This window comes from Microcaecilia unicolor, chromosome 1, assembly GCF_901765095.1.
Source record: "Microcaecilia unicolor chromosome 1, aMicUni1.1, whole genome shotgun sequence".
NCBI classification, from domain to species: Eukaryota; Metazoa; Chordata; class Amphibia; order Gymnophiona; family Siphonopidae; genus Microcaecilia; species Microcaecilia unicolor.
Window position 1 is genome coordinate 678452731 of NC_044031.1, and position 12315 is coordinate 678465045.

Sequence of the window (12315 nt, forward strand, 5' to 3'; positions counted from 1 at the left end):
CTGCCCAGTCTCCATCACCTCTCCAAACACAAGTTCCAATGTGGGCCCCATAAGCTTGTAGAATTCTGCCCAGAATTTGTCAGGACCCCGGGGCATTCCCCAATTTACATGACTGTAAGGCTACCTGGATTTCCTCCAAGGTTATAGGACTGTTAAGAATCTTCTTTTGAGAAGAGCTAACCTTCGTTACATCTAGATTGTTTGTTTAAATACATTGATCCTGGCAATGGTGTGATCCCCAAGTCTCCATATAACACTTCATAATATTGTCTGAACACTGTATTGATATCCTCGTCCGTTTGAACCAGTTGACCAGAAGATTCCTCGTTTTACTTTAAATAATACCAGATATCTTTGTATCATTACTGGGCTCTTCATTTACTTTATTATTATATCTATTAGAATTTTAGTGCCTCGGTTGTTTTCGTTAATTTTTGTTCTGACCCATTAGCATGTGGCCATTTTTAAAAATTACCTTGTGAGCACTTCCTCCCATTTTGTAGGTGATCAGTTCTGTCCCTGCATGGTAATGTAGATGTGCTAACTGGTTAGCACAGGAACACCTGCTCTTCACCCTCTCAGAAAATAGAAAAATTGTTTAGTGCTCAGTTTAGTGCATGCACATTTCAAAGTTACCACAGAATGCCTGAGTGTGTCCTGCAGTACTCCATGTTTAGCTGTGTTGACACTTAACACAGCTTAGTAAAAGGACCACTTAATTAGCTGTAGAATGCGGCCTGTGGATTCATTTCCACAGTTGTAGGCCTTCAGAGCTTTCTGAGGAATAGTTGTAGTCTCTCTTTGCCCGCCGTCTATGGAAAGAATATGGGGAAGAGGAAGGGTAAAATTAAGGAGGTGGGATCACAGGGATTCTGCTAGTTCAGGACCTTTGTTGTGATTGTGGCGAGCAGGAGTTGGGATCATTTATTTATTATTTGTTTGTTTATGGTTGTATGCAGTCCACCTCAATGTTTTTATTTTTAAGTTTGTTATGTAATCAGTAATAAAATCTCAGAACTATTGTACATACCAAGATATCTGCATAACTGGCAATACATCAAAAATTGCTAATAAATAAATAGCCTGAAAGTCTGTAATGGGGAGAATGAATAGGGTAGTGGAACTCATCCACTGGAAACATTATAATGGCATTTCTCAGCCCAGCCTGTCAGTATGAGCTGTGAATATGAAAGCCTGGCACTTCAACCAGGCTTTTATTGGAAGAAGTAACTACCTTGTTGGTCTCTCTCACACACAATCTAAATGTTTGTAAAGCAGATGTTAAATTGCTAATGAGGGAAAAGTCTCAACTGCTATGGCTGTTGTTTACACATGAACATTCATTGTGTAGCCCATAGAAAAAGTCATCATCGACTTAAAAACCCTCAATATTTAATTTTTTATTTTTATTAAATTTTACTATATCAATATCTATGTATGACTGATTCAACCTTAAAACTTAATGGCAATATCTAAATAAATCAAAAATATCAAAAATTGAATCACTTATCTTGCCCAGAAATACAGAACAATGTTGTTCTTTAGTGCTTTCAATGCTGTGTTATGTTCAAATTGTCTAGTAAAAAGACGCTAGATCCAAAAAATAGATAAATGCAAAGGTTCCAACGGTCCCGTTTCGAATGTCTTCATCAGGGAACCTGCTTATTTGTGGAACACTGCGCCGTCATAACTATCAATGAATCAGAACAAGAAAGGTTCAAATAAACTTAAACTCATCTTTTCAAATTACTCTTTTAAAATTACGTAAATTTGAATTATAATACTCCCTCAAGAGCAACTCATGTCATTATTACCTGTATTCGCTATAATTTTCAAACGAAGATTGTATCTTCTAGAAAAGATACACACACACAAGGAGTGACACAGGCTGCACGTACTGCATCAGGACATGTTTAACCACTCCTTCCCTAGCTGAGATGATAATTAATCATCTCTCTGACCTCATGTGCAACTTTCTTTAAATTAGTCACCTTACTTTCTAACTTCTTACTCTCTTATCTATCTATATATGTTCCATCTTTGCTTATACCCTTCACTATCAATTAAAAGGTTCTATTATGTATTGTGTTGACATTGTAAGTAGTATACTATTTATAATGTTGTATTACCACGTGGTGTTCAAACAACTGCAGCTGGTTATAAATCACACTTATTTATTCTTACTTTTATTAAGAGGACCTCAAATCTTCCCAGCTTGGCTGTTCTATTCAGAACTAATTTGCTTGATATTTTCTTACATGCGCTCAAGCTGTTTTCTGAAAGTATTTATTATCACTGGTCCTGTATTTACTATCAAAATCTTTCAGAGGTCAGGTTTCTTATGTCACTGAAAAAAAACTCCCGATCGGAGAAAAACCAGTGTTTCCTTCCTGACGCAGCAGTGAGAGCAGCGAAACGAGACATTCTTGTTGAAGGGACAGAAGGAATTAGAGAACATCACAATGGGAAAGAGGAAATAAGCAGTGATATGTGCAGCTTGTATGGCAGCTCACGGACAACCCTGAAGCTAAGTACAGACTGTTTCTGTTTGGGTTGGATCATAGGCGCCTCGTATAAGAGGCTTGGGGAGGCTAAGCCTCCCTAGCCCAATCGTGTGTGACCTTCCCCACCTGCCTCCTTCTTGAATTCAGCCCCGGATCAGCCATTAACAAGATTGTATCTTCTGCTGGTGCCTACCCCCCACTGAGCCCACTCACTTATTTTCTTACCGGCTCTGCCGGAACCTCCCCCTGTAACTTCCTGCACCGTATGTTCCGGCAGCAGAGCCTGGGGCTGTGACTGTGAGCCTGAGTGTTGCAGCATGCGGCTCTTTTCAGTCAGTGTCAGAAACAAACCGAGCCAGGGAGGGAAGTAGAGGATGAGCAAGCTGGTAAGTGTTGGAGGGGGAGGAGTGGGAGGAGTATTTGGGAAGCTTTTATCCTGTAAAGTGAATAAAGAATAAAAAGAACCCGTGTGTCTGCTGGGGAAAGCCCATAGCGTCTTTATTTACCATGTGCTGGTAGGCCTGGCTAATGGAGAGAAAGAAAGAGACCCTAATTAAAGACTTTAATGAATTCACAGCTCTTTTGTTTGAGTGGGACCGGGAATGCATGTAACCCCGAGGGCCTCACAAAGAGGCTTGGCTAGTAGTAAGTTAAAAGTAGGAAATCAGTTATTTGAACACATCTTTATACTTCATTATGGCAGCATGTGAAATGGCTCGTGCTAAACCAGGGAGCGTTTCTTTTTTCTTTTTAAACAGAAGAGAGCATCAGGCGGCTGCTGCGTAATTTCTCCCTGCACCCTGGAGCTTATGTATCAGCTTGTCAGCAAGCACGTGTACTTCCCTGTACTGCTGCTTCCTTGGAATGTAACACTGCACCAGCAATCGGCCAAACCAAACCGACACACAGAGCTGACTGGTGAGGGAGGAGAAACAGAGAGGTGATGATGCAGTGGATGATGAAGGGAGGAGAGAAAGATGGGGAGAGATGTTGGATGGTGGTGTGGAGCAAGACAGTGGGGCAGTGTTGGATTGGGGCAGAGAGAGAGGTTTTATAAGTTAAAATAAAAATAAATATTTTGTTTCATGCAGATCTCTTTTGTTTGAACATAACTAAATGGGCTATAAGCCCCTAATGCAGTCCATTGGTTTTCTTTTATTTTGTTCTAGTGATGACTATGCCAAAATTGAAAACTCTTATCTCTAACTGGTCATTAATAAAAGGAGCTCATTGTGAACACTATCCACCCTAAAAGGTTGTTTTGTGGCTGTACATGAGTAATTGTGATATTATGATCCCTTGTTTCAAATTGTTGACAGTCTGTGTTTTCCATATGGGTGGTATATTAAGGTCTGGCCAGTGTAATATTTGGTTGGATAGAGATCCACAAACGAAATGCTAAAGATTTAAGGGAAGAAAGAAAAGCTGGGTTGGATAATGTGAAGATTGAGCACTGAATTTAACCATATCCAAGTGTAAATGAATGACAGAATCAGTTGCAGAAAATTTTCTGCTTGGTACAAGGGGAAGCTGTTTTTCAGAGGGCAGGAGTCACTGGTTTTTCTCCGATCGGGAGCTTTTTTTCAGTGACATAAGAAACCTGACCTCTGAAAGATTTTGATAGTAAATACTGGACCAGTGATAATAAATACTTTCAGAAAACAGCTTGAGCGCATGTAAGAAAATATCAAGCAAATTAGTTCTGAATAGAACAGCCAAGCTGGGAAGATTTGAGGTCCTCTTAATAAAAGTAAGAATAAATAAGTGTGATTTATAACCAGCTGCAGTTGTTTGAAGCAGAATATTTTGAACACCACGTGGTAATACAACATTAGAATTAGAATAGATACCAGTGGTCCCTATTTAGGTATTTTTGTGGTTTAACACAAAGTAGTATACTATGCCATACTTTGTATTGTTGTTTGAATATTTTTACTGCTGTAATTGCCTATTGCTCATGTTTGATCTATTCTTACTGTACACCGCCTTGAGTGAATTTGTTCAAAAAGGGCGGTAAATAAATCCTAATAAATAAATAAGAACAGAGATTTGCACGAGCTGCTTCTCCTGCATACAGAATTTCTTATGCATATTCGTTGTGGATATCCTGGCTGGATTTCTTCTCCCCGGACAGGTTTGAGAAACATTGCCATAGAAAAACACTGGGATCATGACCCTGACAGAATGCAGAAGCTGTAATTGCTTGGGACATTCACACTCCATACACAGTATAGGAGAAAAACATAAGAATGACATTGCTACTATTGGTGTCGGCACCCAGCAACTATTCTGTACACTATGTGGAGAATGAGGAGCTTGAGTACAAAGAAATAGAGACCAAGAAAATGTGGCAGAATACATAGTTATCCATGGACAAATTTGCTGTATAAAAGACGCATGGCCGTCCGCTATTTATTTTTCTTTAAAGAAAAGGGTTAGAAGCCCAGGACAAGTTGGAGCTCTGATTACCACTGTATTTGAGGATAAATTCTGCAGCATTTTATCATTTACCATTTTGGGCCACAGCAATAAGCGTGAAGGCCTCCAAATCCAATCACAGTTCCAGAACTGAGCAGAGAAGAAAAAGGAGATGGTGCAATTTAAGAAAAATGTACCACTGCCAAAACTGTTGCAAACATGCATAAGAGAAACCAAGTAATAAATATTGAAAGAATAGATGATCACAGTTGTTATATATACAGGGACAGTGCTATTTCTAACTTATTGTGAAGAAGAGACACCACATTAATATCTTGTTAGCCAGCTTCTCCAGTAAAGGCAAAGAATGGGACTGTGTGGCATTAACCACTGTTTGGGTCACTTTCTGTAAAGTGCTCATTCATGGCAGATGTGCTCTAGAATCCTCCTGAGCTGGCCTCTTGGTAGACAGGTTTCCAAATGGACCCTGCAGTCCACTTCTAGTAGACAGAGGCATGGCTACCTCTCTGCTGTGAAAGGTTTCTGTTTTATAGAGCTTGTGTCTTTTTTTTTTTTTCCCCCATAAAAAGTTTGTTGTAATGCATGCCTCATGTTCTCTTTAGGCATGTTTGTCTCTCCGGTGAGAGTTTATGGACTAGAGGGGAAATCTGAGAGGAGAATCAAAGCTGTAAAAAAAAAAAAAGGTGTAATTATTGAACCTGAAAACAAAGTTAAGGTTTGTGTGTGTGTGTGTGTTTTGTGAGAGGTGCATATTTCTTGGGTTTTTATGTGAAGCAAGCCTTATTGGAGTGGTTGGAGCCTGAGTTTAGTGATCCAGTAGCACAAGTTAATTGTTGCTATTTTTAATAGCAGCAAATGTTTGTTTTATACTGGTTTTGAGAGAGTTAGTTTTTGGGGTTGATATGTGATGATCTTGGTTGTGAACCTCTTTGAATGGTTTTCCATATGAGCAGTATATCACATTTTTTAAACACATAAATCTGTTAACACCCACTTCTTTATCAAATGTTTGTGGTGTAAGCCAATGAAATGTGTAGATAATACTGCCAGGTTTTTTTTTCCCGCTAAATTTTCACTGCACACCAACAATATTTATTAGTATTTTTTTAAACTTTCAATTCTAGTCAGAGAGACTTATGCAATCGTATAGATATCTCTGTGGCCCTCTTGCCCATCCCCCCCCCCCCCCCATTTACAATGTGAATAGCTAAAGATAAGGATGCCAGATTCTAAGATCAGGGAGGGAATTGGGCAGGAATATGACCTTTCTACTTTTGGAGATATAGATGTAATTATAGGGGGAGCTGCTTGGCAATGAAATATTTGTAAGAGCATTGAATGGAGCTGAGGCCTGTTAGTGTAGAAACTGCTGCTTGACTCTGTGTACTTTTGGACCCTCTCTTTGGTTGCACCTTTGAGGAGAGACATCTAGTCCTGCTACCAGGATACTGTAGTCTGACATTTTTGCTTACCTTAACCGTTTTAGAACAAGGTGTTGCCCTTCTGCTTGGATTGATAGTAGGAGCCACCCCTTGGAGGGAAAACAGGGGTAATATATAAATCTCAAGTTCACTGCTCCATGGTCATTGCACCACTGAAGCTAGTGACTGGTTAGCCCAGTCAGTACATAAGGGAAAAGGGGGAGCGGAGAGCAGTAACATTCTCTGTAAAGCTGCTTCACTGGTCACAGGTGAAAGCTGAAACGGGGAACCAACCGGTAACATGTCCTTCCAAGGAGAAAAGGAATGAGGTACTGATAGAGCAAGAGGGGGCAAAGGAGAGTCCCAGAAGATCTACCAGAATAAAGAAATCCCGTAGCTGTTCCCTTTAGGGGAGGGCCTTTGTACTAAAAATGCTCAAAGATCCCTACTTAGCTGAAAGAGAGCACCTTCCCCCTGGAGGAGGGGCCCAGAAAGAATAAAGCTGTTAATGGACTTTCACTAGGAACCTCTATGGCCCAAAGTGTTCCTAAGAAACTTAACATAGGCTGCAAGTAATTGAATTATTTTTTTTTTCTCTCTACCTCTGCTTTGTATGTAGATGATGTTGGAGTTGTCCCATATTTGTAAAAGTCTGGCTTGGACTGATTTAGTAGATGAAAGGAGAGTGCTGAGTGAGTAGATTACTGTGCCAGTTGATCCCCCAGCTCAAGATGGTCCTAGCCATGATCTCCCTACGAACTTTTTAAATTAAAGTAACCCACTCAGTGCTCACATGGGAGTGGTATTCTATCATAAAATATCTTTATTATATTCTGCTTGGATGTAATATGATGCAAAGCACTTTGCTTTAGTGTGCTAAGATGTGGGCTTGCAGGTAGCTCTGTGGGCTCTGTTTAATTTGGGAGAACTGATCTAAGTTTGACTGGGAAAGGATGGGATTATGTGAGGGAACTTTTTGAGCTGATACAATCCTCCCTACTTGTAGCCTCCAGGCAGTAGTTTCAAGGTGATTGGTCATCTTTCTCATGTCTGAGGTGAAATTGAATAAGCTTCAGAATTCATCGTTAGATCATTCATAAAAGCATGCCAAAACTATGAACTGACTAATTACATTTAATTTATACAAAATCTTATTTAAAAATATTTTGAGTATAATTGGAAATGCAAAAATATATAGTAAATTCAAGAATAAACAAATTACAGATGTATAATAGTAAGAAGAACAGTATAACAAGTATTACATAGAAAGCATGAGTACAGTGTGTGTATATCCAGGATTAAAGTGTAAAATACAAATAATCTCGGATAACAAAATGCTGATCCTTGTGAGTTATATACTAGATAATTATCTAAAGTTTTCTATTTTAACAACTTATGAGATTTCTGGAAAGTACAACTTAAATTATTTTCATATTTCTTATACAATGTAACCCAAGTCCACCACATATGGAAACAGGTGAGTTATCCTTCCAATGATTAACAATGAGTTTAAGTGCTACAGGTATTAGAAAATCAAATAGAAATGTGTCAGATTCATCAGATAGTTCAGGTAAGATAATTGATTTCCATATAATAATTTTCAAGGAGATACAAGTTGACAAGTGAAGGATATCAGATATTGAGGCGATAGTAATTGTGGTAATTGAGGAGATAGATTGTAGGAAGTGGAGGAATTCTGCATCCATAAGGTTGTATTCAGCTTTAAGTTGAGCAAATGATTTGCCTTTATTATTTATTAGTAATTGATCTATGAACCAGATGTTTTGGGATTGCCAAATCAGCCAATTAATGGTCGATTTGGCAATTAATATATTTGAGTTATTCCATAAGACAGAATTATGAACCCATTGGATTTCTTTAATAAAATCTTTTCTATATAAAAAATCCACATTTTCTGCCAGTGACAGTGGTGCTTACAAACATACCTGAAAACTGAAAAAAATCGAAATGCCATTTGTTTCTGTCTGGGTAGTGTAGTTGTATAGGTTACTTTTCCCGCCTTCTGTGTGTGTGCATGGAACTATATATTTGGTTAAGTTTTGTATATTTTAGTCATTTGTATTTTTATAGATTATGGATGTTTTATTGTGAGCTGTCCTGTATGCCTTTGCAGTATGGTATGGTGTGTGTGTGTGTGTGTATATCTATATATTATGTTACCTTTCCAGTAATAATGTTCTGAGTTGCACTTCCCTCGGATAACACCCTTGCCAGATTTTCTGCCTGCACAGGGCTGAGAAGGCTCAGCATAAGTTGGAAGTGCAGAGGTTGAACAGGAAGGAAGGGAGAGATCTTATGTTCTGTATGCCTTTTTTCTTATAGGACTGGAGACCTTCAGCCAGCTTGTTTGGCGAGCAGAAGATGGCAGGGTACGTATTAATAGCAGTCCTTGCAATCCATGTGTTTGGAAGAGGGTAGAAGAGAGTTCCCCCCCCCCCCCCACCACACACATGCTATCGTCACATGCCACCTGAGAAGCACATCAAAGTTTATATTTCTTCTGATTTATTTACCCATTGTGTGGCAGGACAAATTCTAGTACACGTGTTGAACTTGTGCTTTCTCACATGGGAGGTACTGCTATCCAGAGTACAGGGATAGGTAACTTCGGTCATCAAGTGCCACAGGCAGGTCAGGTTTCAGGATATCCACAATGAATGTGTATGATTTTCAAACAATGGAGATAGTGCATGTAAAATCATCATGCATATTCAGTATGGATATCCTGAAAACCTGACCTGCCTGTGGCATCTGTCCTATCTATTTATTTGTTGCATTTGTATCCCACATTATCCCACCTCTTTGCAGGCTCAGTGTGGCTTACAATACATCATGGATAGTGGGAAAGAGAAAAGAGTAGATATTTGGTGTTACAGAAGGATTTTGGGTTACATGGTAGTGGAATACATGATAGTAATATAACAGAAGGCATTATTAACATTTCTGGATATATGTGGGAGTTTCACATGTTTTGGTCTTTGTGGTATATTGTGTTGAAGAGATGGGTCTTCAGTAGTTTACGGAAGTTGGTCAGTTCATAAATCTATAAATTATGCCTTGATACTGCCATCTCAGCAAGTGGAGAGGCTGCATATAGTGACTCGGTGATACAGATCTGGAGGGAGGATGTACAGTGGGAGCAACACTGATGGGGTATGCACACTGCCTGGGTGCTATTGAACAGGGGGAGGGGATTGAGTATAACATCTTTAGAGCACTGAATAGATGGGAAGAAAATGGGTGAGGTTCTGACACTGATATCTATACCACCCGTTAAGGAAGGGAGGGAGTACATATCGTGCTTCTGCACCACTGCTCAGCTTGACGGGTTGTCTTGGAAACCTTTCTTTGATTCCCAGGGCTTGTGTAGGTTCATGAAGTCACCTGGGAATGCTGTTTGGAGTGAGCGGATACAAACTGGGCAAAAGGGAGGGGGAAGGATGTAAGCATGTATCTACCCAAGGAGGTTGGATGAAAATAGGAGACGGGTGAGCTTATCTAGTCCATTTATGGTGCTGAAGCCAGTAGGCGGAGTACACCCAAAACAATTACAAAAGGTTATTAGAAATAATTGCCTATGCATGGTCCATCTGTAAAAAGTCTAAAGCTGTTCCAGTTGGATAGGCAGTGTCTTAAAAGATGGAGGACAATTTGACAGCTTTTTAATTTATTTAAATGCTTCCCATATCTAGATTTAAATATCATGAAATAAAAATTGAGTATCACTAAAACAGGTTTAAAAAAACACTCTATTTTGTGCTCATTTTTTTACACTGTTCTATACAGTACAGATGGCCAAATTTCAGTGAGGATATCGTGTTTCCTGATGGGTTCATCTTAACTGTTGTAATCTCCCTTGGGAAGTGTGGTGTTATAAAGATGGAATATATTGAAATTAAATGGAAGTAAAATTAAATTCTCCTTTCATTGGGGCACATGGAATTACATCATCTGTTTTGTAGAAGTTTACATTTTACATACACAAATGGATTCCGTTTTGAACATGTTTCAGGGGCAAGTGGTTTTATGTCAAAATAAAAATAAATATTTTGTTTTCATGCCGATCTCTTTTGCTTAAACATAACGGCTATAAGCTCCTAATGCAGTCCATTGGTTTTTTTTATTTTTTTGTTCTTGTGATTACTGTGCCCAAACTGAAAACTCTTATTTCTATATGGTCGATAATAAAAGGAGCCCATTGTGAACACTATCCACCCTAAAAGGTTGTTTTGTGGGTGTACATGAGGAATTGTGATAGTGAATAAATAAGTGTATATTTGTGGCCCTAGTCATGCATCCAAAATTTATATAATCCTTTCAAGAAAGCAAAGTTAATTGTTTAACTTATTAGTGGAACATAACCACAGAGGCAAGGTATGGTCGTATTTTCAATATGGTAATACTAGGACCCAGCTAAGGAACAGGTTATTTTGAGTTAATCTTAACTGGACCAAACTTGCTTTCTTTGCGCCATCATCATCCATCTGGATAGACAGTGTCTTAAAAGGTGGCGGAAAAAAGGATTTTTTTTCTATTTATATCACACATTATCCCAAGCAAAGTCAGACTCAATTTGGCTTATGTTTGAAAATACAGTAAGGCAGAATAATAGAATTCAGTTACATTATGGAGCAAATAGATGGATATGAAACATTTAACAAAGTTGAGATTAGCATATAGACCCTACTGGGCATTTAAAAGTGTGTCCTTTAATGATACCACATCTTCAGAAATCACAGCCATAAGTATAGACAGTTACTCAAATATTTCACATGCGTACACCAGAACAGGCATCCATACACACATTGAAAAAGTAAACAACAACTAATACAGAGTACATCCAAAATTTAAATTTTTATTTTCTCATTTCCATCTTCCAAAATTCCAGACAGCAGATTATAGATCAGCAGGACCTAAAGCAGTCCAAAACCAGAAAAGTCAGAAACAGCACAGTTTATACTGACTGGTTCCACTATCCTTAAGATTCACCTTTAGGTTTAAAAAGCAAAGTATCTCTCATAAAGCACGAAGTGATGTGTTAAACTTTCTATGTTATAGATGAAGCATAAAGGTAACCGGAGTGGCTGTAAGCTGTAATTGGGGAAGAATGGATAGGAATAAGCCAGTGAGGGAGCAAGCAGCAGGAGAAGGAAGTACCAAATACTAGGTCAGCTATGGAATCCTCAACAGGAAGATGGGAAAGGAGATCGGAAAAGGACAAAGGGAAGTAGATACCATGAAGTATGGAGCTGTGCTTTTTAGGAATAGGGAGGGGAGGGAAAGGGTGGGTGGGGGGGGGGGGAGGGAAGCAGAATGGGATGGGAAATATTGAATAATGCACAACACGACGTACTGTTTGAATTCGAACTTTATTTTACTGATTTACAAAATAAAAATAAAAATACAAAAAGTGAGTTCACAGTAATAAAAGTTTGAGGGGAGGGGGGAGAAAATGGAAAAAAACTTTGAAAATAGTAGTAAATACTGTATTCGTATAAGTATGTTGTTATTCAAACTATTAAATATTGACCACAAAGTTTATGTTTAACATGCTGAACCACCAATAAAAAATTGTTGAAACATAAAAAAGCAAAACTATGTGCATGTAAGGACTGGATAAACAAAATTAAAACAAAGTTTAAAGCAAATTTACTTAATATGGAATTTTGATGGAATATTCACATAGCAAGTAGCCTGAGCCAACAGATTTATTTTCCATTGAACATAATTAACTTTGTATGAACTTGGCAGCTAATAGTGTACTGAACTGGACAATGGTGGCACATTTAGACTGACTCTAGACTTCTGGATGAAGGTAGCTCTGCCGTCATTATTCAGTATTTGCCTTTTAAATAGTAGTATTCCTTGTCATCAAGCAGATGAATCCATTACGAGTGGGTTGTGTCCATCAACCAGCAGGGGGAGATAGA

At 38.6% G+C, this 12315-nt stretch overlaps 1 protein-coding gene across 1 annotated transcript in view; it reads left to right on the forward strand.

Annotated features, from left to right (window-relative positions):
• Nucleotides 1-12315, forward strand: part of HEXA (hexosaminidase subunit alpha) — a 162183-nt gene that overhangs the window by 21460 nt on the left and 128408 nt on the right. The window contains exon 4 of the mRNA XM_030187644.1: nt 8708-8754. Coding sequence (XP_030043504.1) covers nt 8708-8754 — 47 coding nt within the window. The remainder of the gene's footprint in view (nt 1-8707; nt 8755-12315) is intronic.